The sequence below is a fragment of the Strix uralensis genome, chromosome 21, assembly GCF_047716275.1.
Source record: "Strix uralensis isolate ZFMK-TIS-50842 chromosome 21, bStrUra1, whole genome shotgun sequence".
In the NCBI taxonomy this organism is placed as follows: Eukaryota; Metazoa; Chordata; class Aves; order Strigiformes; family Strigidae; genus Strix; species Strix uralensis.
The window spans coordinates 13,288,159-13,315,427 of NC_133992.1; the positions used below are offsets into that span (position 1 = coordinate 13,288,159).

Sequence of the window (27,269 nt, forward strand, 5' to 3'; positions counted from 1 at the left end):
ACCTTCCACTAGCCCAGGTTGCCCAAAGCCCTGTCCAACCTGGCCTTGAACCCTTCCAGGGAGGGGGCAGCCACAGCTTCTCTGGGCAACCTGTGCCAGGGCCTCCCCACCCTCACAGGGAAGAATTTCTTCCTTAGATCTGATCTAAATCTCCCCTCTGTCAGTTTAAAGCCGTTACCCCTTGTCCTATCCCTAACTCCCCGATCAAGAGTCCCTCCCCCCTTTCCTGTAGCCCCTTTCAGTCCTGGGAGGCCTAAGGTCTCCCCAGAGCCTTCTCTTCTCCAGATGAACCCCCCCCCAACTCTCTCAGCCTGTCCTCACAGGGGGGTGCTCCAGCCCCCCGAGCATCTTCGTGGCCTCCTCTGGCCCCGCTCGAGCAGGTCCGTGTCCTTCTGATGTTGCCCCCAGAGCTGGACCCAGCACTGCAGGGGGATCTCACGAGAGGGAGCAGAGGGGGAGAATCCCCCCCCCCTCACCCTGCTGCCCACACTGCTCTGGGTGCAGCCCAGCACACGGGTGGCTTTCTGGCCTGCCAGCGCACGTTGCTGGCTCACAGGCAGTTTTCCACCCACCAACTCCCCCAAGTCCTTCTCCTTGGGGCTGCTCTCCAGCCCCTCCTCGCCCAGCCTGGATTTGTGCCTGGGATTGCCCCGACCCGTGGGCAGGACCTTGCCCTCGGCCTTGTTGAACTCCATGAGGTTTGCCCATCCCCTTCTCCAGCCTGCCCAGGTCCCTCTGGATGGATCCTTCCCTCAGCGTGTCCCCGCACCACACAGCTTGGTGTAGGCGGGGAACTCGCTGAGGGTGCGCTTGATCCCACTCAATGTGAAGGTGAGAACAAAACAAACTCATGCAAAATGGATATCTTTAGAGCTGGGAAAAAACATACCCCTTTCCTGAAATGGACTCCTTTTCCTGTTATCCCCCAGAAACAGGAAGACTGTTTCAAGACTTTTTTTATTACTTTGTAGTCTTGGAAATCACTTGGATCTATACAATTTTCCTCCAGGGTCATGTTCAGTGTTTCACTGTAAATATTTTATAAAGGAAGCATCATTAAGTGTCTCTTATATCTACCAAATGGTTCTTTTCACTGATAGCATCAGTTTAAATGGAAAAACTGATTTGAATTCCTCTCCTCCCCATAGGCAACAGGATAGAAAATAAACAAAGTGAGCACATTAGGAAGGAAAAGCAACAATCACTATATTCCAGATTGCCATTATTATTGTTATAGAGGCAAATTGCAGGGAAGAAAGAGGACTACTTTCTGCATTACAGAATGTCACTATAAGGTGACATGCTTTTGTTACACAATGTTCAAAGATGAGTACTGAAGAGCTCGTTGAATGTTCATGATGTGCAAGCCTCTTGTTTTGTAACCTGGGAGAGAAAAAACAAAATGAAGTCTTTAATACGTTTATTCCTACTTTAGATGTCAGGCTGTGCTAGGTATGTAAGTGATAGCACTGGTAAATTGCATTAGTTTTTCTTCTGAAATTAGTGATGGTGGTTGAGGTATTTCCATAGCTGTGATCTATTACTATGAACATTTGTTTAGCAAATTCTGAAAATATACCAGACTTTTGCTTATGGGGAGTGTAAAGAAAAAAAGAAGTCGAAGTTTACATATCTCAGCAGACCTCAGATGTAGAGCAAGTCAGATAAGCATATTAGGAAGGATGAAAACACCCATTTTGCGTCAACTAAAACAGAGTTGTGCATAAGTGCAGATAGTAATGAATTGGAGGAAGTATCCTTTATATTTCTGGACTTTGTCTGTAGCCATGCCCTTACTGCCAGAAATCAGCTTTTCAGCTTTAAGGAAGAGTAGACTGTGTTCCAAGTGATTACTTGCTTCATATGATCCATACTTTGGGTTTGCAAGAATAATGTAACTGAATATAAAGCAAACAAGCAAGGTCAGAAATCAAATAGATTTGTTCTAGTGTACGTATAGAGAAAAGCGTATCCAATTCTGCAGAATAAAGAAAAGTAAACAACCAGCTAGATAAATTATTTTACGTATGATTTGTTAATTGATACCACTATCTTAATAAAATGATAAATGTCATTTTTGAACACATAGGAACACTTAGAACCCTGGAAATACTGGAAGTGAGTTGTAGCAAAATGGTTTACCATTTATTGTAATAATACAAAACTACTGATGTGAATCTGTTTGACTCTTGTGGAGGCTCTCAAGTAAACAAACAACCAAAAAATAAAAATTTATTGTCAACACAATAAACTAGCACTCCACAAACATAGCAGCAGATTCGAATGTCTGTGAGAGGAGAACAAAACTATCACCACTTCCTAAGGTTTATCAACAACCCAAAATGTTCTGTCACTCACCTAAAAAAAGGAGGGATCTCAACCTCAAGGAACTTCTGAGGGCAGCATCCTGACCCAAGTCACCTCAAGGAGTTTCCTTGGGCAGCATCCTGACCCAAGGGGAGAGACCTCAACAGCAGCATGCTGCTCCAGGGGACAAGCTCAAAATGGCTGCCTGAGGGGAGGAGCGCAAGATGGCTGCCCCAGGGGATAAGCACAAAATGGCTGCCTGAGGGGAGAAGCTCAAGATGGCTGCCCCAGGCGACTCCATTTACACCCAGGCCCAATCTGATCTGGGGTCAATACTGGCTCCCACTGGCCGAGGGCCCCAACTGCCGTGAAGCCCCAAGAACAAGGGCACAGAAAAAGGAAATCAATAGCTGCTACCCTTCAGCAGCCAAGGAGCCCTATTTTCATCAGGCAGGTGCACCTGCCACCTTGACATGAACACAATGAATGTATGCCTTGTCTTTTAGAGGGTAATGTCATAGTCTTTCATGGGGCAAAGAGACAAATGGAAAGCAAGGGAAGGGGCAACTAGCTGGTGCAGAAATGAGTATGTGAAGATTTAAAAAAAAAAAAAAAAAACCACAAAAAACAACACTTCCTTTTAGATTACAAGATGTTCTTTGCTGCTTTCAAGTACAGCATACTTGAATGTCCAGCTAGTCCTGTCTGCGTTGTTTAGTAGTGCAATTCTTTTAATTCTTTCAACAACTGGGAAAGGGAGAGGGAATAGTTTTTATTTTACCTACTGGCCTCAAGGAGGGTACATTTGTACCTGCTGAGGAGACTTGATCTTCAGATCCTGGGGGTGAGTGCAAGTGGCAAACTAAAAAAAAAAAGCATGTTCTAGCACAGCTACTGAGATATGAAAGTTATTTAGTCAGTCATTAAAAGCACCATTTTTTGCAGCTATTTTTTGGATCACTGTGTGAAGCTGAGCACCTTGTATATTGTATCTAAGAGTTAATATAGTATACTGTTTTGCATAGATTGTTTTCTACAGAAGCATCACACGTACTGAACCCCTCCACAACCAGAGAGAAGTTCCTACGTCCTAGAGCAACACAATCAAGGATGTTCACATTATAATTCAGATTTGTAATTAATTGTTAAAGAACTAACATGAGATGACAAAGACTAAGGTAACAAATTCCTCTTTCAGTAATTAAGTTTCTGGAGCAGTCTCCAGCTAGAAGGGGATAGTGGTTACCTCTAACAAAGTAGGTTGAGCAGATTCCTACAGTTGTTCTGAATTTATATCACAGGACCAATGCAGTTGTCTTCCCCCAAGATTAGAGGCAGGAGCTTGCTAGTGTTAGTAAAAGCCCTGCAGGTAGCAGAGAGGCTGTTCTCAGCATAGCATAGCTCTGCTCTTGGCACTGCTCTTGTCTTAATACCTAGCCTGATTCCACACTCCTGTAATCTCTTATGGGTATGCTCCATCTCCAGAGGTGCAAAGAACTGTGAATCCAGTGGAATAATTACATTCAATTAGCAGTAAAATAGGAAATGTTAAGAGGAGATCTAGCAATTCCCAAGCAGTGAATGTGCTGATTAACCATTAGGGGAAGTGTCTGTGGAGCACATGTTGCTATCCAGTTCCTTTGACATCTTTTGAGATCAGGGTGCCTCTGTCTTGCTGCCCTCTTTGTGCTCTGAGGAGGCAAAGAAAGGGGGAGAAGTTGGTATCTTCTGTACCAACCCCTGACTCATGGTTACTGTATGGCAGGAGCACATTTGTTTTCAGTCAAATGTTTCACTTTGGAGTGAGGACAACACAGCACGCTGCCACATCATAAAAGGTAAGAAACAAAGGATTGTTGCTAAGGTAGGGTATGTATGACATGGGGTGAACTCTGATGATGACTGATTAAGCCAAGGCTGTCAGTTAGTACTTAAGATTACTCTAGAAATCTGCAATCATCCTAATGGTGGTTGAAACCAGCATGCTGATACCTTGCAATTTCCCCTGCAGTTATGTAAGCTTGCTGAGTTTCTCTCTCAGTGATTAATTGTTTTAGAACAGATACACCTTCACTGTAATCCCTTAGCACTATGATATACAGACAGTCTAGATTAAGGTGTTTGCAAACTTTTTTTTTTTTCCTAATTCTTCTGTGTCTGAAATGTTGTTTCAGTAGTTAGAGAAGATGGGGTTTGGGTTTGTGTGAATTTTGTTCTATTAAATGCTTGTGATTTTATTCATGTCTCTTGAGATTTATTTAATTTTTGCTGTTACTTAGATTTCTGATGGTGGCTGGTTCTCTAGATGGTTTTGTTTCTGTTTACTCTTTACAACATAGAGAAGCTGGTATTTGTACTTCTTTTTTTTCTGTTTTTCTTTTCTTGACTCACTTTGTTTTCTTATAGAGCTGAAGGTCAAGAAAATTGGTTTTCTCTATTTCTTTTCCTTACCATTCAATCTGTGTTATGCTGCATAGACTGAGCTTTGTTGTTGGATGAGGATTCTTTACCCAAAAGTATGGCAAAGTGGTAGTACAGTCCTTGATTTAATAAATCTTGGGAACCTAATAAGTTTTGTTATGATAACTACATGTGGAAGATCATGGAAATCCTGTTCTGGTTCTTAAAAAAAAAACAAAACAAAACAAAAAACTCAGCAAGTCCTATAGTCCTACACCCATTGTTAGAATGTGTCTGGGTGAAAAGCAAGCTTGGTGTTATCTGATAGCCCATCTTCATTAGTGACTGGGTTTAGCTGCCTTCTAAGAAGCAGCAAGAAATCCTGTACCTGCCATTAGGCACTATTCAAACTGCAAGAAAATTCTCTCTTGTCCTGTTATCTAGTGTCCAACTGAAGCTTTGCAGGAGACTGAAGAGTTTTTTTCATAATTTATCTTTGTTACATCAATTATTAATGAAAGTGTATCTTAATCTCAAAGGTATATTGTGGACAAGCATTCTGTAAATTTTTGTAATGGTAGCAGGAGTTTTAGATGTATTCCAAGCAGCATTCCAAGGTGGTTCAGGTGTTACATTAAAAAATTATTGGACAAAACCAAACCAGAAACAGCAAGGCAAAATGATAAATGAGACAAGAATGTACTCTACAAGCAAAGCATTTGTGGGTATGTATACGGCTTTTAGTCAGGTTTCTTTGCTTGACCTTTCTACTCTTTAGCATCCATATATCCATTCATATTTAAAGGAACATATGTATACTGTGAGACAAGAATGTGGTCTGTAGCAAGCTTATCCTGTGCAGATTACAATTCCAACATCCATACATATTTTCAGGTTACGCACATCCACGCTGAGTCTTAACACACTGTAGGTTAAGGTTACTTTGCAGTGTCTTGTATATTTTGCAGTTTGTATTGGGACTTTAAGCTGCTGGTTGCAATTAAGCCTCTAGCATGGTGGCCTGCTAAAACAATATGGTTCAGGGTTTTTTTCCCTGTATATATTTATGGAAAGGGAGAGGTGATGTAAGGCAAACACAGGCAGTGAACAGAATTCACATGCAGTCTTACAACCAACTGCCAACCTTGGCATGCACTATGAGGGGCATCCGGCTCCATCAGTCCTAAAGAGATCACCAAGTGATGGTTATGTCTGGGTTTAAAACTTTTCTAAGTTGCTGGATTTTAGAACTGAGAAAAGGGGAAACGAGAGAAGAAAGGGCCTTAAGGGGGGGTGGTGTGGTGGTGAGTTTTTTAAAATTTTCTCCTCTAGTTATTATTTCGTAAATCTTTTTCATGAGCTAATTTCTTTGCCTATGCTTAAAGGTAAATGTGCCAAGTAATTCCTTTGTGTCTTTAAGTGAACTCTTTAGTCTCCCTTCTTACCTGTCTCTGAACTTCACTGTTTCTCTCTTACCTTTTACTGTGCAGAATAAACAGAAATGGTCAGTGAACTTTCTGTTTCCACAGCAACACTGGAAACCTGTCAGTGTATTTCAGGATGTTTTTTAACGTGTTCAAACATTCCTCTCTCTCTAGTTAATTAACAATTAATGTAGCCACCAAGAAAAGGTGTACCAGGAAAGAGGGACATATCAGTACAAAGTCCAATTGACAGTGGCCTGGTTCCTTCTGCTGGTTATTTATACAAAGTCACAAAGGATCAGACTGAGAGACACACCTCTTGCTGACTGCCACGCTTCCTTCAGTTTGGTAATCTCCTGACATCACATTAGGCCCAGGACACCCCCTAGAATGGAGATTTCACTGAAGAAACTGGAAGTCAAAGGTAAGTATAGAAGTTTGTAGTCACCACAGCTCCTTCAGAAAAGAAGAGGACTCCAGGCATGAGCACAAGTCCTTTGGAAAATCCATAGTGCCCAAGGCAAATTGTTGCAGCTCTGGTGTTGTGGTACAGTTCTATGAAAGTAAATGTGAGGTCTTAAACGTGAAAGACTTTTTTCAAATAATTTTTTGTTTTGTCATGGTGTTGGTGGTTTGGTGGTTTTTTTGTTTGGTTGGTTTGAATAACTGGCCTATATCATGAGCATATATGTTGAGTTCTTGTACCTCAATTAAAGAGAAAGTGCCTTTTTAAAGAACTCTGTAAGGGCCCTGTGGGCACTAATTGCCCTAATGGCCCTGCCCAGCCCCACCTGGGCCCCTCACGCCCCTGCCTATAGGCCCAGGAGCCCAGTTAAGCTCAGCTCTGGGCCCTCAGCCCCTGCCTGAGCTATGCCGGGAGAGGCTCAGGTTCCTGCCCTGCGGACCCTGGGGACCCAGGCCCTGGCCGGCCGACTGGCTTCCTGCTCTGGCTTTGGCCCTGTATTGTTGCCACAGACCTGCCCTGCAGCCATGGGACCAGGCCTGCCCTGTTGGTTGGCTCCCCAGCTTTGGGCCTGTGGGTCAGCTCCCCAGCTTGGCCTCAGACCAGTCTCATCCCATGATGCTGCTCGGTGGCCAGGACGGGCGGCTGAACCCGGCTGTGGCCCTGAGCAGAGCCAGCCCCGCTCACCCCACTCGGGTGCGGAGGGACTGGGCCCTGGCTGCTGAGGCCCTGCCTGGCCAGCTCTCTTCTCCTGCTCAGGTCCCAGCTGCCTGCGTCTTGCCAGCTGCCAGCCCTCACTGCTCTCCGATAGGTGTTCTTTGTGACTGTCTCTACACTGAGAAATGGAGGCGTCCACGGCTGCTCTCAGTTCTAGGCCTAGTTTATGCATTTTCTGAAGGAAAAAGAAATGAGGAGGAGGAAAGCAGAAATGTGTGTTTTTTCCCTAGCAAAATACTAAACACTTCTAAAACTACACAGTGGCATAGGAGGATTTTGCAAGAACTGATGTGTGGGGAGAGAGAATGAGCAAAGAGTGGGCTGTTGTTATGTACTGGAAGAGAAAACAATGACAAAATGGTGATAAGAGGTTTAACCATCTGAAACAAGGAAAATCACACTTTTTTGTTTAAATAAAAGGCAAAAAGAATATCAGAGAAAAGATGAGAATGAAGCTGCTGCCCAGCTGTGTTACTTCATTCATCTTGATAATTTTGTACAAGTATAAACTAATTTCACTTTTGTTTCTGCCGAGGTTTCCTCTCTAGTTCGTATGTATTGGTTGCAGTCACCACAGATTTTTCCAGTTCTCACACTAAAACCAAGAGATCTATTGAGATTTTAAGATTTCTAGTCAGGTGGCTACAGTGTTTGCCTGAAAGTTCTCTAGAAGTGACTGTGTGTACACTGCAGCCCTTGCTGCTCTAGTGCCTAACAGGCTGAATCTACTCAGGAAGAAAAAACAGAAGACTGTAGTGATTTGAGGATGGGGTCCTTCTTGATGTTAGTTGATTGAAGATTATAATTAATATTAGATAGCTGTAGCATTATTCACTCTAAACATTTTTTTAAAAAACAAACAAAAAAATTAAAAACTTTACCTAAAGCTCTCATAACCTATACATTTAGCGATCACCAGGAGAAAAAGTGTTATTTATTGGTGTGGTTTTGAAAACTTTTTCTGTAAATGAGAAATTCAGAGACAGTGATAGTTTCTTAGTGACATTTATTGCTTATGCTGCTAGGCAGTAACAAGAAGCTAAATACAGGGAAGATTTTACTGTAGTGCTAACTAAACACTTTAAGTCCACCACTTTTTCCAGGAATTAGCAATTTGGTTTCATCAGCTCAAATGCACAGGCTTACATGGGCTAACCACTTAAAATCTGTTCTATTCCAGCCTATGTATCGAACACCTGAACAATCTCTGGGACCAGAATGCAGCCTCAGCCCTACTGAGTATTATGTACTGCAGCTACTGTACAGGTTTCTCTCTCAGAAGCACTAAATAGGCAAGTCATGATATGCCACTTTCATAACAATACCTGCAGTTATAACAATAGCATTCAAATAAAATAAATGAGTTACTGGCAATCTTCAACCTTTGAAAATCTTTTATAATGAAAGGTATGATCCAGGTCAGAGCTTTAAAACAGCTTTCTGAGAAGAGACAACTGGCAGTTGCTTTTCTGTGTTGCAGTTCACATCACTACAAGACATGTTAATGGGAAAAGCAAGTCAGAAAAGCTTATGTGCTGGTTACTTCCTCCTTTCCCTTGCCCCTCAGCTGACTTCTTTTGAAGTGAAAAGCAAGCATAAATTCAGACTCCCTTTGTAAATAACCCGAGTAAGGACTTGATAAATAATAATAATATTTTTTTAGAATGCAAGGAAATTCAACAACATACATGTTTGAAAATGACCTAATGGTTCAGCTGACAAAGCATGCTCTTAAAGAGGATCAAAATTTCTCATGCTGAACTGAGCTAAGTCAACATGTCATAAAGGGAAATGAGTAATAGATGTGTAATAAACTGTTTTGCTTAGTATCAAAGTTACTGATGGATTACTGAGGCTACCTTAGTTGTTGTTATCTTGTTTTACTTGAAAGCCTGCAAAGATGTAACACAAGCCAACTCCCTATACACTTGCATGAGCACCAATTCTGTGAGCGTCAGCATGGGCTCCCTGGCGCAGCACTGATTCCATCCCCCAGTGCCAGCTCTGCTGGTCAAAGGTGGCTCCTAAGCACTCTTACACCTCAATCAATTGGTACACGACAATTACCAAGGCATTTCTTATCTTATCAGCAAGGCAGAGTTTTCTCCCTTATATGGAGTCATTCTGTTTCTGGTGTTCCTGCTCCCAGACAGCTTAACCCGTTCGGCAATGAGGCCTTCTTGCCCTCTGTGCCAGCTCATTCCTTAGTCACGAATTACCATTGCTGGGTAGTTACAACTTGAATTTCCCCTCAAAAATACTTCAGCTGTAATCAAGTCACCTCTGCAATTTCCCTTTTTCCCTCTATGAGAGCTGAAGATATGTGTCTTTCCATAGAAATAAAAGTTATTTAAAATAAAAATTGAAAACACCACACTCCCATTAAGAGAAAGGGAGAGATTTTCTCTCAAAATAGCTAAGAGAGCAGGCAAATCCAGTTTGCCCCCCAAAATAAATTGTTCTATTCTTTTGCATGTCTCCCCACCCAGTCTACTCCTCCCATTCAAGTCAGTGTTTACGTTAGCTATTAATACAGCTCCACCAGGCAATCAAGTGTTGACTCAAGTTATATCCACCTACTATTTCAGACACATGCTGTGGTAGATTAAAGGTAGATGTGATTAAATACTAACTTTTATTTTCTGGTCTCACAACTGTGCACACAATTTCTGTGTTGATTTTGTATCATTATAAAGTGAAAGAGATAACAGGACTAAGCTTACCCGGAAGCTCCTCTGAAAAACACAAGGTGCTATTTAAGATTAGACTGTTGAAACACACTAGGTTACAGCTGATCTAATGGGAAGTATTTAAATCCTGATCTAGGTAAATCTCTAAGAACATACACACAGACACCATAAATAAAGGAAAATGATCATCTATCATTCTACCAGTTAACAAATATGACTGTTGGGATGTTGAGATTGTATAAACATCAATTGAAGAATGTATAATTTGATTAAGTCAAAGTTGTTTATCTGAAAAAAATATGACAGAACAGAAAGCAAGCTGATATGCTGTACAGGAAGCTAACAAAGTCACGGGATTTCCCAGAGACGGTCAAAAGTACTAGAATAATTGTAGAGGAAGCAGATGTTGGGGAACAAGCAAGGTTGCAAGGTCTCTCATTTCAGTGGGAGCATAAGGCAGAATTGGAGCACTGGAAAGCATGAAGTGCTAGACAAAGAGGCTTGAAACTGTGAGTAAATACTCTATCATTTGATTCCTCTTACGTTCAGGAGGGCATGATTTGGCGCGCTGTGGTGAAGTATCAAGACTGCACATAACAAACACGGACTCCATTATTTTCTCTTTATGTAACAACTGAAAAATGCTGAGGTGTTGTCTAACTATTCCAGGCAAAATGGGTGACAGTGTTTTATAAATCTTCACTAAAACAGTTATTAAAAGCAAGGCTGTTATTGTTTTGTGTGAATAAATTTCTTAAACTTTATTGATATAACATACCTTGCAGTAAATTGTCGTCTTCCGAGTTTTTCTCTGTACTGCAATACTGTGGTATTAACCTGAACAGGCAGAGAAGGTCCAGACCTGCTAACGTATTTTAAAACTCCTCTTTTACAGATGAAGGATATTTTTCAATTTCAGAGCACACTAAGTATTTTCCTCAGTAACAGAGACCATAGTGATATCGGACACAGTGAAACAGTGGTCATTTGCTCAACATTGGAATTTCATCTTACATGAAGTGAGGCTTTGCCAACATATGTTCATTTGAACAAGGGACACTGCAAAGTAGTACAAGAAGTATCTCTTAATAACTTCATGTGTATAAAATCCTTTTTCAGAATGACAGTGGCTATTTCTGGTCAGAAATTATTTTTCTGACAATAGTTGAGATGCTACATTTTTTTAACGTTCCCATCCCAGCTAGATAAAGAGAAACTTGGTGGGTTTAGTCTTCTAGATCAGTGGACATCAGCTAATGGCTCCAGCCTGTGGTTTCCAAAAGAAGTGGCACAAACTTGAATCCAAAATCGTAGTTCATATTTAGGAACTGATGCCATCCCTTTCTTGGAAAAATCTTTTATCAACTAATCTCCCTTTGAACAGGTCAAGATGAAAGACAGAAATGGGATGAAGGTTAGCAACCACTGGAGGTTTCCAGAAATGAAACAATTATTTGAGGAGAAAACAGTAGGTTATTTAAACAGACTATATAGATCTCTATGTGTCTCTGTAGTTTTTATAACTTCTTTATGTAAAAGGGACTCACTTGCTTCTTTATTGTCCCTGTCTGTAAAGTTTTACTCACAGTCACCGTTCATGCCACAGGAGGCCTCTAGTTTCTAATAAGAATGCTAGTTTACTTTTTTCCAGATCAAGTGGTTAGTAATGCTTTTGGCATACTAAAACTACTCATTGTTGTTAGCCTCATAAGCTATTAGGATGAATTTGCATTGCCCAAATTGGGTAATGTATGCATACAAAATCTGTGAAGGGAAATTATATCAAAAGTTTGTTTGCACGTAGCTAAAAATGGACAACAGACTGTTTCACCTAGAAGACGTGAGAAGCAAGAGAACATCTGAGTGAACTTCCTGCTTTGTGTAACTTGCACTTTAAACTAAGATAGAGACTTCTGTGCGAGGGCTGTACAGGAATTGCTCTCTTTTTACATTGCCTAGAAAGTAGTGGTGTTCCAAAAGGAAGAGGCGTAAATGAGAGTATTTGCCGTAAGTGGATTTTAACATTAGGTCCTTGTTGCAGGATGAGATTACTAGTTTTTTAGTATTTGTTAAATCTTAAAAATGCAATTTGCATGTAAACTTCCCAAGCCTAATTTAACAGCCAATTTTTAAGGCATATTGCTGCCTGGTGTAAGACTGACAGTTGAATACATATTTCACCAGAACAGTGTAATGATTTTTGCACTTAGCATCTGTATTAAAAAAAAACCCTGGATCTTGTATTTCTGGAAATACACGAGACAGACACTAATGATGAGGAACTTTATTAGTGCTTTCTTTCATCTCACCCTTTAGTAAATTTGTCCTATCTCTTATGCAAGTAAATCATCTTCCCCAGAAAAGTTTATATCAAGATTCTCTGATTTTCTCTACCTTTCTCAGTCACTTTGTTGTTCTCTTGGATGGGAAGATTGGACCTATAAACTACTCTACTTTTAGAACTTCCTGTCCTCTGTGTTTGTTACATGCCTCTCAATCTTCAGACCTACTCCCATCTCTGAAGAATTCTGTTGATTTCTTCCAAGAGAACACTGACAGCTAAATCCCACCTCCAAAGTGGGGAGAGAAGTAAAAAAAAAAAAAAAAGAAAAGCAGTTGTGGATAAAAAACAAGAACTAGAACTATTTTCCCATGTTGTTGTTGGCTTCTTTTTCCTTTGTGTCCCCCCCCCCCGTCCCCCCCCCCCCCCCCGAAGTTTTCTGTAAACATTTTTTAATCCCATTTCCCAATTAATACTTCTATGGAAAAAAGCCACTTCACTCTAAAATAGTCTTTCTCTTAGTTTTCTAATAGATGGCATATTAGTAATTGTAAATGCTTGCTAGTCCAAAAACAGGAGTAACAGTAAGTATTTGAAGAACTTTGGTGCAAGCTGATAACTGATGATGCAGTCCTACTTTTCTAGATATTGTCATCTTTTCCATACAAATATTACTTGCAAGGTCCTGCTTAGTTACTAGTGAGCTAATGACAAAAAGCATATTTTAATTTTTTTTGTTAATTGAGGAGGCAATATTAGAAGTATTTAAAGCAGATGAGGAGACAGCTTCTGCAGAACTGAGTGGGCATATTAGAAAAACTTCTGCCCATGCAGCATAGGCTTAAAATTGATGAATACCAATACGTGCATGAGAGAGGAAGATTTACAGCTTACATGACCATTTTCAGAGAGCAACACAAGATTTTAACTTTAGAGAATGGGTCATTACACATGTTCAAAACAACTTCTTACATTTTTGAAGCCAAAAAATGAAAAAGAACACTTGAGCAACATCTTGGATTTGCAAAGAACACCAGGCAGCAGTGCCTTCATCATGTTCTTCAAACCTAGTACTCTGAAGTCAGAATAGAGCCACAGAATGTTGTGCATAATTAGAAAGCAGTTGTTATTCAGCTGAGATTGAGTGTATGCAAAAGAGGACAGTACACCTACAAATGGTACAGACAATGGTTAATGGATCTGATGTGTTGTTGTGATGTGTCATGTTATATCACGCCCTCATGGCTGCTTATAGAATAAAGCAAGGTTTGATTTAGTTTGGTTTTGTTTTAATTTGCCTTCCATCTGCTCAATGGTTTAAGCATGTGTAAATACTGAGCTGTGATTGTATACTGAAAATCTTCACTTTGTAGTCTGATCTGGTAATATCTTGGAGAACTTCAAGTTTCCATGGCAAGGTTAAAAAGTTCAGGAGTGCATGTGGTCCCAATGAAGGGTCACAATATTCACACGAAGTCCTACTGATAAACTGCTAATTTAGAGCTGTGGTCTGAGACTTGACATCTTTAATAGCAAAAGCAATTTACATTTAAGCTAATCTCAGCCACCTGAACAAGTGAAGATTATTTTCAAACCTCTTTTCCTAGATAATGTTGAATACCATAGGAACCTACTAGGCTCTGAAAACACACTAGCCTCAGAAAACATTTTCTCTGTGACTTGGGAATCAGGACATTTGAAAGACTGTGACAGGATTACTTCTAGCCCAATCAAAAGAATGCAGTTTGAATTTGTGTTCACAGCACCTTTTTTTTAGGAAGAAGAGAGGAAAGGATAGCTCTATAGTTTTACAATCTTCTTAGAATACCAAAAGATAAAGAATGTGGGTTTTCACTAACATAGAATTACTTCCAGGCAACGAAGTGATTCAAATTACACTATATTACCATTACTGTATACCAAAACAGCTGAAACAGTTGCACCGGGCCCAATTGTACAGTAACATGTAAGAAAAGATCAGAATGATAAGGTGTAAAGAACACAGAAAGAGCTTGGAGTAAGAACATCTCTCCATTTTTCCAAACCTGTATGAAAAGTCAGGTCTTCATACTAAAGTTTGAAATATTAAAACAGTAACTGTTGTGCTTAAGAGAATCAAGTTCAAGTCAAAACATTACTTCCTTCTGGCAAATCACTGAGTGTGTTTTTTTGTATGTTTGCTTTGTTTTAGAGAAAGTGAATAGAAGACTGAGTGTAAAGGTCTGTTAAGTTCCAAACTGTGAGATTCAGAAATGATACACTGTGGAAAAAAACATATTTCTGCTGTTGTTGCATGTATACTTATTTTTGCAAGTGTTTTAATCTGCTCCTGGAAAGATCCTCAGCTACAGAATAACATAACTAGAAAAATCTTCCGCCAGGCAACAACTGCCAGTCCAGCAGGTCAGCTTTGTAGAGGAAAACCTGCTCAAAATGTAATAACACCATTAAAAGATAACAGAACTTTTATTATAGCCCCATACTTCGATGACAGAGAAAGTAAAACCACTCGTGTGATTGGGATTGTTCACCACGAAGATGTAAAACAACTATACTGCTGGTTCTGCTGTCAGCCCAATGGGAAGATATATGTATCAAAAGCAAAAATTGATGTTCACTCAGATAGATTTGGATTTCCTTACGGTGCAGCAGATATAGTTTGTTTGGAACCCGAAAACTGTGATCCAACACATGTATCAATTCATCAGTCTCCACATGGAAATATTGACCAGCTGCCAAGGTTTGAAATTAAAAACCGCAAGGCTGAGACCTTTTCTGTTGACTTCACTGTATGCATCTCTGCCATGTTTGGAAATTACAACAATGTCTTGCAGTTTATACAGAGTATAGAAATGTACAAGATTCTTGGGGTACAGAAAGTGGTGATCTACAAGAACAACTGCAGCCAGCTGATGGAGAAAGTCTTGAAGTTTTATATGGAAGAAGGAACTGTAGAGGTAATTCCCTGGCCAATAAACTCACACCTCAAGGTTTCTTCTAAGTGGCATTTTTCTATGGATGCAAAAGACATTGGCTACTATGGACAAATCACAGCTCTAAATGACTGTATATACCGTAACATGCAGAGGAGCAAGTTTGTGGTTCTTAATGATGCTGATGAAATAATTCTTCCCCTTAAGCACCCAGACTGGATAACAATGATGAGCAGTCTTCAGGAGCAAAACCCAGGGACCGGCATTTTCCTCTTTGAGAACCATATCTTCCCAGAAACCATATCTACTCATGTGTTCAACATTTCATCCTGGAACACTGTGCCGGGTGTTAACATACTACAGCATGTACACAGGGAGCCTGACAGGAAAGAGGTTTTCAATCCCAGGAAAATGATAATTGATCCACGAAAGGTGATCCAGACTTCAGTCCACTCTGTCCTGCGTGCTTATGGGAACAGTGTGAATGTTCCCATGGATGTCGCCCTCATTTATCACTGTCGGGTGCCCCTTCAAGGAAACCTTCCCAGAGAATCCCTCATCAGGGATACAACACTGTGGAGATATAATTCATCATTAATTGTGAATGTTAACAAGGTGCTGTATCAAACCGTACTGTAAGCTCACAAGCGAAACCTCGGTTGTAAGGAGGGAAGGTGGAGAGCTACCTGTATCATGGGGAGGCAGAGGATATAATTTAAAGGTCATATTAAAATCACTTCCACATGAAGCTTACATCTTACAGAGATTTAGGAGAACAGCCCTTTTATGTACTGTACAAAGGTAAATGCGTTTGATTTGTGAACCGAATCGAGGTATCCAGGGAAGAAATTTTCAAAACTGAAAAAATCATTTGATCCAAGAAGAGTGGTTGAGGCCTCAGGACAACTGTTTTTTTAGAGGTGTTTGCACATGGTTGAGAAGAGCCTGATGACGTTGATGTTACATGTCTTTGCAGGAAATTGGTGTGACATACCTCTTATCGAGGATAGATCCCTTTCGGGATATATTATACATCTTTGGCCCTGAAAGTTAACCGTGTTAGGGATGCTATAATTTTAAGTGCAGTAGTGAAATTTAAAGGTGTTGCAATAGGCATTGTATGCTATGTTTTCCCCAGCAACAAATGCACTGTGTATTTAAGATCATCTATTAATCACAGGAACAAAAGCCTGTAACTTACGGCCTTCACTGCTAGAAGAAAATCCCACCATAGAACTCGTACAAATGCAAACATTGTATTTTGTTGTAGGAATTATCTGACTAGGTGTTGCTGTCTCTAAAACAGTAGAAGCACTGGTGTAAACAACTGGATTTTATCATTACGGAATTATAAAATTTCCCTTTACTTTTTCAAAATTGATTTGCATTTCGGAAATGTAACGGCTTGCTGGCGTTCCTCCATTTTACACAAGTTAATGAGACGAACGGACAGCCAAGCGTGGGGGCCGAGGCGGGACACCCTCCCGCGGGGCTCGGCGCTGCCGCCGCCCCGGCCGGTCGCTCCCGGGAGGCCGCGGGGGGAGGCGCCTCAGGGGCGCGGCAGCCGGACAGGGCGAGCGGCGCCCCCGGAGCCGCCGGGCCGGGCCGGGCCCCTCCCGCACGGCTCGGCCGCGCCCGGCCCTGCTCCCGCACGGCCCGGACGGCGGCCCCGCGCCCGTCCCGCCCGCATCAGCCCCCCGGGACAGGCCGCGCTGCCGCACCCCGGGGCCCGGCGCGGGGCTCCCCCACAGGCGACCCCGGGGGACCTGCGGCGGTGGCGGGAGCAGCCGAGGCGCGGGGGGGGCGGGTCCCGGGGAGCGCGGCTCGCCGCCCGCCGACCCCCCGCCGGCGCCAGAGCGGCCCCGGTGCGCCGAGACCCGGGCCCGGGCGGGCGCCCGCGAGGTCCCCCCGCCTGCCGCCGCCGCCGCCTCTCCGGGCGGTAGGTGCCGGGGCCGCGGCGGCGCGGGGCCGGTCTCGCCGTTCCGCTGTCGCCGAGGGGGCGCGGGGGCTCCGGTGCCCCGGCCCAGCTTCTCGGGGCGCCGGCGGCCTCCCCCCGCGCCGGGCAGGGCGAACCCCGGGCCGGGGGCCGCGGGGGGCCGGCGCGCTGCCGGGGGCGTGTTGGGCCGGTCCGACGGCTGGGACCGAGGAGGGCGTCGGGCCGCGGCTCCGGTTGGGTCCCGGCACTGGCGTCACCTGCGGAGGCTCGACAGGCGCGGGACTATTTCCACTCGAGAAACAGCAAATGAGATGGGGGTCAGCAGTAGCAGCGTTTTGGGTACTGGTGCTGACCACTTAATGGTAAGTTAAAGGTATGTATTAATTGTACAGCCCAGATGTTTGAAGTATCCAGCTGAATACATGCCAAGCCTGGGGCTTAATTTTGGATTTAAGGAATGCGTAACTCCTTGAAGGAGTGGTGTCTGCCTGTGCTGCGGGTTAACCCTGGTAGGCCGCTGAGCACCACACAGCCGCTCGCTCGCTCCCCCCACCCCAGCAGTGGGATGGAGGAAGAGAACCTGAAGGGCAAACGTGAGAAAACACGTGGGTTGAGGTGAAGCAAAGTAGCGTGTGCAAGCAAAGCAAAATAAGGAATTTATTCACTGTTTCCCATAAACAGGCAGGTTTTTAGCCATTTCCAGGAAAACAAGGCTTCATCACATGTAATGGTGACTTGGGAAGGTAAATGCCATAATGCTGCGTGTCTCCCCCTTCCTCCTCCTCCCCCAGCATGGCAGCATGTGGTGTGGAAGAGGCCTTTGGTCAGTTTGGTTCAGCAGACCCGGCTGTGTCCCCTGTGAGCTTCTTGTGCCGCTCTACTGCTGGGACGGGCCGGGGGGGGAGCAGCGTGAGAAACAGAAAAGACCTTGACGCTGTGTAGGCGCTGTTCAGTGGTAGCTAAAACATCAGTGTGTTTTGAACACTGATTTGGTCACAAATCCAAAACACAGCACCCCACGAGCTACTGTGAGGAAAATTAACTCTGTTCCAGCTGGAACAAGTACGATGTGAAAGACAAAAAGTTGAAATAACAATCTTTTAAATGTTGTCGTGCAGTTTTTACTTTGTCTGATATTCTTTTCAAAGGCCACAGAGTCTTAATTGTTTACAGTAGGAGAAATTTGGCTTCAGGTTATACAGCAGATTATTACAAAGAAGTTTATGACTGTACAGGGAAATGTGTGGTTTGTCAGTTTAAACGGCACAAATTAAGTATATAGCAACACTGTCTATTGGTCTGGTTTACCTTCTTTGTATTTAGAGTAGAAACAGCCAGCTTAATTTTTTAGAGCAATATTTTACAAATAGTGGAATAATACTGCCTGCAGTTTAATCCTTCAAACGATGTACTTCTGACTTTGGATCGTATAAGAGAGGAAGGACACTGGTGTTTCAAAGAGTCTTTCTGAAAAAGATAAACTAGCAAAAGAAAGACAATCTAGATAAAGATGGTCAATGACTGTTAGTCTTTGGAATTTTTATTTAAGCACCATTGGTTTCTGTTGTTACTTTTGGCAAAAACGATAAATCAGAGGATGGAGAATAACTTTTTCCATAAATAATTAATAAGGCTATTTGTTAGTGGTGGCTTTTTAGTTAGACCCTGGATACACCAAGGGTTAGGCTGTTTATTGTTCCTATACCACTGAAGCTCATGCTGCGTATTAGCAACTGAAACTTCGCAGTCACCTGTCGTCTGTTGCCCACTAGCCTCACCCTAGATTGGGAGATAAAGCTGAGAGTTACCAAAAATTACACTCAGTATAGACATTGCAAAGATACTGAAATGAGCAGCATAAAAGGTCTTTAGCTGTCTCAATGCAAAGAAAACAAATTACAGAAGAAGGCCACAGTGCAGAGAAGATGTGGGAGAGATTAATAATGACCTAGGAATGTCTCTTGAACTAAATTAGCACTTTGTTCCACCTTTTAGTAAGGGCAACACTAATTGTGTTAGTGTCTTACTAAAGAAAGATGGCAGAAAAGAAGGTCTGAAAATAGAAGTTGTACAGCAAAGGTAAAAACAGATTCCAGTTGGAAGGTGATACTGAGTAATTTCCATTCCAGAATTCTAAGAAGACAGACAAGCTACTGAAGAACCTATAAAGGGTGTTTAATAAATGTGTCGTGAGCATAGTAGTATAACGTGGCAAAAGAAAGCATGAGCGGTTCCTCGGTTTAGGAAGGGAGAAAAAGATTTAAGTATACACAAGTTTGTAAGTGCAGTCTTGGTCACATACAAGGTTTTAGAGTAGATTTTAGAAGGGCTATGACAAAATAAATAAGGAGAAATGTGATTAATTTGAGCAACTTGATCTAGTGAAAGATGTCCCTGACCAACAGCAGAGGGGTTGGAACTAGATGATCTTTGAAGGTCCTGTCCAACCTAAACCTGACTGGGACAAGAGCTCTTTATTACACCTTGCTGCAGAAGAAAACACATTGTGTAACAGCACTTGGCTGAAAGACTGGGTAGATGTATTAATCTTCAGATGATGACAAGCTCAGATAGATCTGTGCAGTGTGGTGCATCTGCAAAAAATACAATCCTAGCATATGTTAAGAATGAAAATTTCCAGCAACTGTCATGTACAAATGGACAAGGAACAGACATTTCTAGTCTTCTGTGCTAGAGATTAATTGAAACCAGGCCAACTGCACAGAAGAAACTGGTCAAGGAAGAGTGTTTCTTATGAAATGGTATTAGAACAGCTTGTCTTGTTTAATGAAAGAGTAGCAAAGATGAAGACTGGAAGGTGATATGACTGCAGTCCATAAATGCAACAGGGAGGAAGAAAAGCTCTTTACTGTTAAGGGGAATACTGAAAAAAACCAAACTGGTGCAAAGTAGCCATTGATACCATTAGCTAAATTTAGTATTAAAGCAAATCTGCATAATTTGTATCGTGTTCTATTTGAATAGTAATTGGAAATAAAAGGCACAAAACAGGATTGAATTATTGTTGTTATTATAAAATAAACTCTTCTAAATAAGATGGAAGCATATTCTTGAAGTTAAAATTTGCCAAGTACTTTTTATATTGAGGAAATATAAACGTTCCTAATTAATCTGACTTTATGTATTTTCTGACTGCGTATCTGCTGTTAGTTTCGGGGGATCAAAATTCATGACTCATGTTGGGAAAACTATGAATTTCACTCCTCAAATAATTACATATTTTCTTCAAGATTCTGTGTTCGGTGTGTCTTGAGTTCTGTATTTTGCTCTTCTGCTTCTAGAGTCTGCTGTTGTTTCAGATCTCTTTCACAGTTCCTCATGAGAATATGTATTTACCTATTAGGCCTATAGTATGTTACCAAAAAGAAGATTGCCCAAGAAATACAGATATATAGTATATTTTTCTAGTTCTCTTTAAGTATGTGTGTAAACTGCAAATACATCAACATGCAGGATTAATTTCCAGAAGGAAGCTTAAGTAGCCTTAAAAAAATCACCTGAGCAGCTAGGTGTGATTTGCTTCAACAACTCCACACTCAAGTTTGTAATTTAAATTAAGTTCTGGGGAGGCAACTATGCATTGCTCAAGAGAAGGAAAACTTGTTTTTCTGGTAGGTGTGGCTGCTGTTACTGACATTAAAGAATACCAACCATCTGAAATAAATGTGTCAGCAAGTGTCTTAGGTGCTGTACCAGCATTTTTTTTTTTCCTCAGTATTATTCTGTATTGAACAATTCTTGCAATTTATCTTAAAAATATTTATGTTTTTATCTGGTTAGAATAAACAATTTGCAGATTATGCTTTAGCAAAAAATAAATGGAGGACTGAACAGAACTTCACTCAGCTATCTGCTTTAAAAGGTACTTTTTCCTTTCCAATGTTCACTGTTCAAAACACAGTTGAAAAGATTATTTTTTTTAATTGTTCATTATTTATAGCTAGCAAAAGTAGAGCTAACAGGTAATACATGAATTGTGTTGTTTAATGTTGACATGTTTTGATATTTGTTTAGTAAAAACTGTTTACTCTGTAAGACTGACCAATATTTTAAGTCATAAATAGATAAGACTGAGGAAAAAGTGTTAAATGTGACCTACTCTGTGTTGCAAGAATGCTAAAATACATAACAACCTGGGAATAAGAACGCTCAGGGGAAACTTTTTGTCTGACTTCAGAATATTTAATAAAAAGTCTTGCAAAATTTGAGTTGTTCTCAGTGGCAAATCTCCAGCAGAAGGTTGTATGACAGTAGCGGGCTCCGCAGTTCTGCTTTAAATTCTAATGACTTCTGTGGGGACACTCGCCATTTCAGAGACAAGTCGGTGATTGCTGCTGTTCTGCTTTGTGCCTGGTGCTATGTAGTGAGATTTCTGGTGTCCTATGACTGTTCTGGTCTGTAAAGCAATTTCTTGGTAGCTAGGAAAGGCTGCTATAAGTCATACCAGCCTTGGCAAATGGGGCGTTTTAAGGGCTATGTTGTGACCATAGTTTTCCTTACGTTGCTTTTTCAGGAAAGAGCAATTGTGAAAATATTGCACATTATTCTGAAGGCGTGGACAATTATTTTTTGCCTGAACTTAGTTGAGATTCAGCAGCTAGATCTTACTGCTTGGAAAACACACTGTTTAAGCAGAAAACCAGACCCTAGGGGAATTTTTGAAGCCAAGCAGTGAAGTTGCCAGTGAGTTTAAGCACTTCCAGAGTGATGAAGCTGCTGAGTATGATATCTGGATCAAAAGTATGGATTTAGGTTCTTTTTAATTTTGTATCTTACTTACTACTTTCTGAAAATGCTAGTTTTCTGTTCCATCACAAAACAGTACCAAGATAGAGGCTCTCAAAATAGCTTTAGACAATGTATGAAATGCGGAAAAAAAAAAAAAAATTAGGTTTACTTATTATTTTAGAATGATTAATATGCTTTGGAAAAATACTGTTAGATACTTAGCATGTGCATACTCTCTGAAGATACTTAGATTACTAAGTACTTGAGCAAGTGATTTTATTAAGAGTCTTTAGAAGTAAATGAAAGGACAAGAAATATGTGAGTCTTCCAATATCTGTGTACACCTATGACATTGCTACCTGTTTTAGCTATAAGATGTATACCTAGAAATTTGGGTCTTTTAATGGTATGATTTTTTGTCTCAGCAGCTGGCTTTATGCAGCAATGACATGCCTACTAGAAACATTTTCTTCATCTTGTGCAATAGAATCAGTTTATTCCATCTTGGCATTTTACCACACACTTCTCGCTGGCAGTCTCGCTGGCAGGGGTATTGTCTTCTACCAGTCCGGTTTTCTGATCTAACATGAATTTGATTAATCTGGGGCACTCTTCCTCCAAGAATGTCTGTGGTGCAAGCAGGCCTTTGAAAAGACTTGCTGTCACCTTACTGTTTATGGATTTTATCTGGATGTCAAAAGATTAATTTGTGGAGGAAACTTTAATCCGAGTTCCACTTGCAGAAATTGCTGCTTGAGGGTGCCATGAGCTCTCTGTCAGGCATTAACACTTGCTAGTCCATGAGTGCTGCTAAAGACTGGCCCTCCAGGTACTCAGGAATGCCTGTCTGTTCCTGCAGCAGCAAGAGTTTAAGACCTGACCCCCAAACTCTGCCAGGAGCTGAGCCAGCATTAATGCAGTGTGAGGAGGCCCAGATCTCTAGCAAGCATCATATGAGGCGACTTTCCCTGCAAGCTCTGCCTTGTACAGTGCTAAGTAGGGTAGAGCTGATAAACTGAGAAGTTTTGTACCCACATAGATTTCACCTGTCTTCTGTTGAATTATATGAATTGACCTTCCTCTGTATGTATTTTCGCATCTGTGGTGAACTGCAAATTAGGGAATTATACCTTACACATTGTATCTGGACCATCATGCACAATCTCTGAACTTGATTAATTCTGTATAAATTTAATTTATATATCTGCCCCTAACTTGTCTGTGAGAAGTCAGGTTGAGGTTTTTTGCATGTATAATTTACATGTACATTGTGTAGGGTAAAAAAAAAAGCAACTTTTTTTTTGCTTTTAAAACTACTGTCTAATTATTTAATTGGATGTTCTAGAATGTGGATTATAGAAAATAATGAATAATGACTCTTTGTTCTCCTGTATGTAGACCTCTATCATGTTCTCTCACAGAACCCTCCATGTACAGAAACTGTTCCACACATCCGACACATAGAGGCATTCAGTGTCACATACAGTATTCTCCATCCCATTAAATGCGTGTTCTGTGATAGGATTTTCATAAAAGCACAGTAGCTGAGTCTTTGATTATGTTAGTGCACAGTGATAGAGATTTGCCCCCATCTTGTTTGTGAAATTCTTGAGCAATGATCGCGAGTCAGTATTATCTCATACTACATATTTTCTCTTCTGCAGATGCGGCAGCATAAAGTACAAGGACAAAGAAATTTGCATCAGCATTTAGATACAATCAAAATGTTGTGTGGTGGGAAAAAATCTTACTTTGCTGCTGCTGTGTGCATTATTACTCTAACTTCAATGGTCACACTTTCTTATCTTAGGTTACAGAGACTTTCTCACCTGCCAAAAATAATTCAAGAAGGTAGCAGATGTAGAGGGAAAATTACCAATAGCACAATAACACCATTAAAAGATAACAGAACTTTTATTATAGCCCCATACTTCGATGACAGAGAAAGTAAAACCACTCGTGTGATTGGGATTGTTCACCACGAAGATGTAAAACAACTATACTGCTGGTTCTGCTGTCAGCCCAATGGGAAGATATATGTATCAAAAGCAAAAATTGATGTTCACTCAGATAGATTTGGATTTCCTTACGGTGCAGCAGATATAGTTTGTTTGGAACCCGAAAACTGTGATCCAACACATGTATCAATTCATCAGTCTCCACATGGAAATATTGACCAGCTGCCAAGGTTTGAAATTAAAAACCGCAAGGCTGAGACCTTTTCTGTTGACTTCACTGTATGCATCTCTGCCATGTTTGGAAATTACAACAATGTCTTGCAGTTTATACAGAGTATAGAAATGTACAAGATTCTTGGGGTACAGAAAGTGGTGATCTACAAGAACAACTGCAGCCAGCTGATGGAGAAAGTCTTGAAGTTTTATATGGAAGAAGGAACTGTAGAGGTAATTCCCTGGCCAATAAACTCACACCTCAAGGTTTCTTCTAAGTGGCACTTTATGCAAGATGGAACACACATTGGCTACTACGGACAAATCACAGCTCTAAATGACTGTATATACCGTAACATGCAGAGGAGCAAGTTTGTGGTTCTTAATGATGCTGATGAAATAATTCTTCCCCTTAAGCACCCAGACTGGATAACAATGATGAGCAGTCTTCAGGAGCAAAACCCAGGGACTGGCATTTTCCTCTTTGAGAACCATATCTTCCCAGAAACCATATCTACTCATGTGTTCAACATTTCATCCTGGAACACTGTGCCGGGTGTTAACATACTACAGCATGTACACAGGGAGCCTGACAGGAAAGATGTAATCAATCCCAGGAAAATGATAATTGATCCACGAAAGGTGATCCAGACTTCAGTCCACTCTGTCCTGCGTGCTTATGGGAACAGTGTGAATGTTCCCATGGATGTCGCCCTCATTTATCACTGTCGGGTGCCCCTTCAAGGAAACCTTCCCAGAGAATCCCTCATCAGGGATACAACACTGTGGAGATATAATTCATCATTAATTGTGAATGTTAACAAGGTGCTGTATCAAACCGTACTGTAAGCTCACAAGCGAAACCTCGGTTGTAAGGAGGGAAGGTGGAGAGCTACCTGTATCATGGGGAGGCAGAGGATATAATTTAAAGGTCATATTAAAATCACTTCCACATGAAGCTTACATCTTACAGAGATTTAGGAGAACAGCCCTTTTATGTACTGTACAAAGGTAAATGCGTTTGATTTGTGAACCAAATCAAGGTACCTTGTGAGAGTCCACAGTGGTCTAGTGCCGGTTAAGAACTGGGTTCCTCAGGTAAAGTCTCTACTGCAACTGTGTCAGATGTGAGAGCTGAGGCACAGGGAGAAGATAACTCTTTCACGTGCCAGTAACTATGAAAGGGTGTTCTTCAAGGCCTAGGGAATGACCGTGCAGAAATTAGAAATTTGGTGTACCGATTTCCAACTTTCTCTATTTTTCTTTACTCATCTTCAGATATGATTTAGGTAGTACAGTGAACCTATAAACTACCTGAAGAAAGAATTAATTGTTTTTTGGTTATTTGTATCTTTGAAGTACTTGATGGTTAAAAAAAATACAGCTATGTTTAGTGGTGCCTATTAAAAGATGGCCTGGGACAGCATCTCTGAGATGAAGAGCTGCATTGGCATTAACACTGTAACTCATTATAATCACAGAGGCAGGATAAGAAAACACATCAGCTGTTGCACTGGAACTGCTGCTTGTTAGAGGTATTTCTTCTTAACGGAGATGGGAATTTGTAGCAGAGCCAAAAGTCATTTAATGATACCAAGGATCAGAGCAGATGGTATTACTTCTTCTGGAAAATGTAAAATGAGTCTGTTTAGTATTTCTCAGTTGATTCAAATAATGCAAAAGGCTATACACAGTTTTCAACCTATGTACAAAAAATACAACTACAGTCATTAGTATTAAAGGTAACGTTGCTTAATTCTTGCAGTGTGTATGTCATTGTTTGGGTACAAAATTTGTATGTGCCAAGTTGAGTAAAAGGTAAATACGTTGTGAAAGTAATTGAGTAAAATCTACCAGTTTCAATTGTAAAAAAAAAAAAAAGGAACCCCTTGTATTCTTGGAAATAGTCTTTGTTAAAGTGGTAATGTAGTGTAACACTAAACATAGCTGTTAAGAGTCCTGCTGATCCAAATGACTGTCACCTGGGTTTTTGAGGGTGATCCTTCTTTTGTTACCCACAGCTGTTCTGAATTACTTAAGTGGTAAGTGCTGAGGCATGTTGGAAAGCTTTAAAACAGAGGCATGGAATACAGATTGATGTTGAAGAAAAAGGAGACTGTTGTGAACTGAAAAGAAGGCTATTTCCAGGTGTAAAGATGGATGGATGAACAACTGATACATAAGAGGTTTTTGTTTTTTTTTTTTTTTTTCCTGGGACGTTGAAGCCTCATAACAAACTGTTTCTTTGTGAAAATTAGACATCGGGTGGCTTTTAGTCCTTTACATCATGGGTAAGTTGAATTATGTTGTTTCTTTATGTAGGTGTAAGGGTACAGAAGCTGCATCTTTTCCAACCTCTATCTAAAAATAGTGCCAAGAAGTTACTAACTTCTGCTGAAGACTCAGACGGGAAGCAAAGCAAACAAGAAACATTTGCTTACTGTAGTTTCAGAGTTTCAGTCATATTTTTTCTGTTTGCTAACACCCCAAAGCTATGTGCATTGTACTGATCTGGGAATGTATTAGAACTCTCCTATGAAGGGACATCTGGGTGCATTAATAGTATGACACTTCAGTGTGTGACAGATGTGTGCATGTGAGAGCAGAGATGCTTTTTTTAGTTTTTACACCAGTGTCATGTTTTCATTCCTTCATCTGTTTTGTGGAGGCACATATCTATGTCCTTAAAGAGCTCTGTCATTAGTGGATTAGTATCGTTAGCTAGGAAATGTCCAGGTGGAACTTTTACTTGGAAGTCTTCAAGAGACAGTCTGTAAATAACTGTTTACTAATTGTGTTTGTAATATTCATCAGCTGCTATGTAACAGGCTGAAACTTCATTTATAAAACTAAAAGGGTAGAAGAGCAGTGTAGTGTGTATTGGATGCTTTTCATCATGCTTTTCTGCTTGCATACTATGGGACAATGCAGAAAAGTAGAATTTAGAGTTCTGAATTTGTTTAAAATTTTCTGCAACTTCCAAAAGACTTGTGGCAGAATCCCTTTCCAACTAGTACTTCACAGCTTTTAAGAAACTGTAGTATTTGCTTTGCAGTGACAGCAGCATCTCCCAAAGTCTGTATCAACAAACTCTGGCAGCTGTATTAACACCAGAGGTGCCTGCTGCAGCGGTACTGTCTTGCTTGGCCAGAGGTCCATTTAGAAGTTCAGACTCATGTAGTTTTGAAGGGGCATCTG

General features: G+C 41.0%; 2 protein-coding genes across 7 annotated transcripts; both read left to right on the forward strand.

Annotated features, from left to right (window-relative positions):
• Positions 1 to 6,469: 6,469 nt before the first annotated feature.
• LOC141953095 (uncharacterized) lies at positions 6,470 to 16,592 on the forward strand. Of its 4 annotated transcripts, XM_074891385.1 has the most exons (3): positions 10,408 to 10,510; positions 11,386 to 11,469; positions 14,474 to 16,592. In XM_074891385.1, exon 3 carries the CDS (start codon positions 14,535 to 14,537, stop codon positions 15,852 to 15,854), a length of 1,320 nt encoding a protein of 439 aa, XP_074747486.1. In that variant the 5' UTR covers positions 10,408 to 10,510; positions 11,386 to 11,469; positions 14,474 to 14,534; the 3' UTR covers positions 15,855 to 16,592. The 4 variants fall into 4 exon arrangements, 3 of the variants coding, with proteins under 3 accessions (XP_074747487.1, XP_074747486.1, XP_074747485.1); XR_012631852.1 differs by lacking the exons at positions 10,408 to 10,510; positions 11,386 to 11,469; positions 14,474 to 16,592 and adding exons at positions 6,470 to 6,555; positions 8,492 to 8,692; XM_074891386.1 differs by lacking the exons at positions 10,408 to 10,510; positions 11,386 to 11,469 and adding an exon at positions 6,541 to 6,555.
• Positions 16,593 to 17,141: 549 nt separating this feature from the next.
• On the forward strand, positions 17,142 to 25,827 carry LOC141953093 (uncharacterized). 3 transcript variants are annotated; one of them, XM_074891377.1, is made up of 2 exons: positions 17,142 to 17,513; positions 23,565 to 25,827. In XM_074891377.1, the coding sequence occupies exons 1-2, from the start codon at positions 17,463 to 17,465 to the stop codon at positions 24,918 to 24,920; spliced, it is 1,407 nt and encodes a 468-aa protein (XP_074747478.1). In that variant the 5' UTR covers positions 17,142 to 17,462; the 3' UTR covers positions 24,921 to 25,827. The 3 variants fall into 3 exon arrangements, with proteins under 3 accessions (XP_074747478.1, XP_074747480.1, XP_074747479.1); XM_074891379.1 differs by having other exon boundaries at positions 17,155 to 17,524; XM_074891378.1 differs by lacking the exon at positions 17,142 to 17,513 and adding an exon at positions 20,953 to 21,034.
• Positions 25,828 to 27,269: the final 1,442 nt, after the last annotated feature.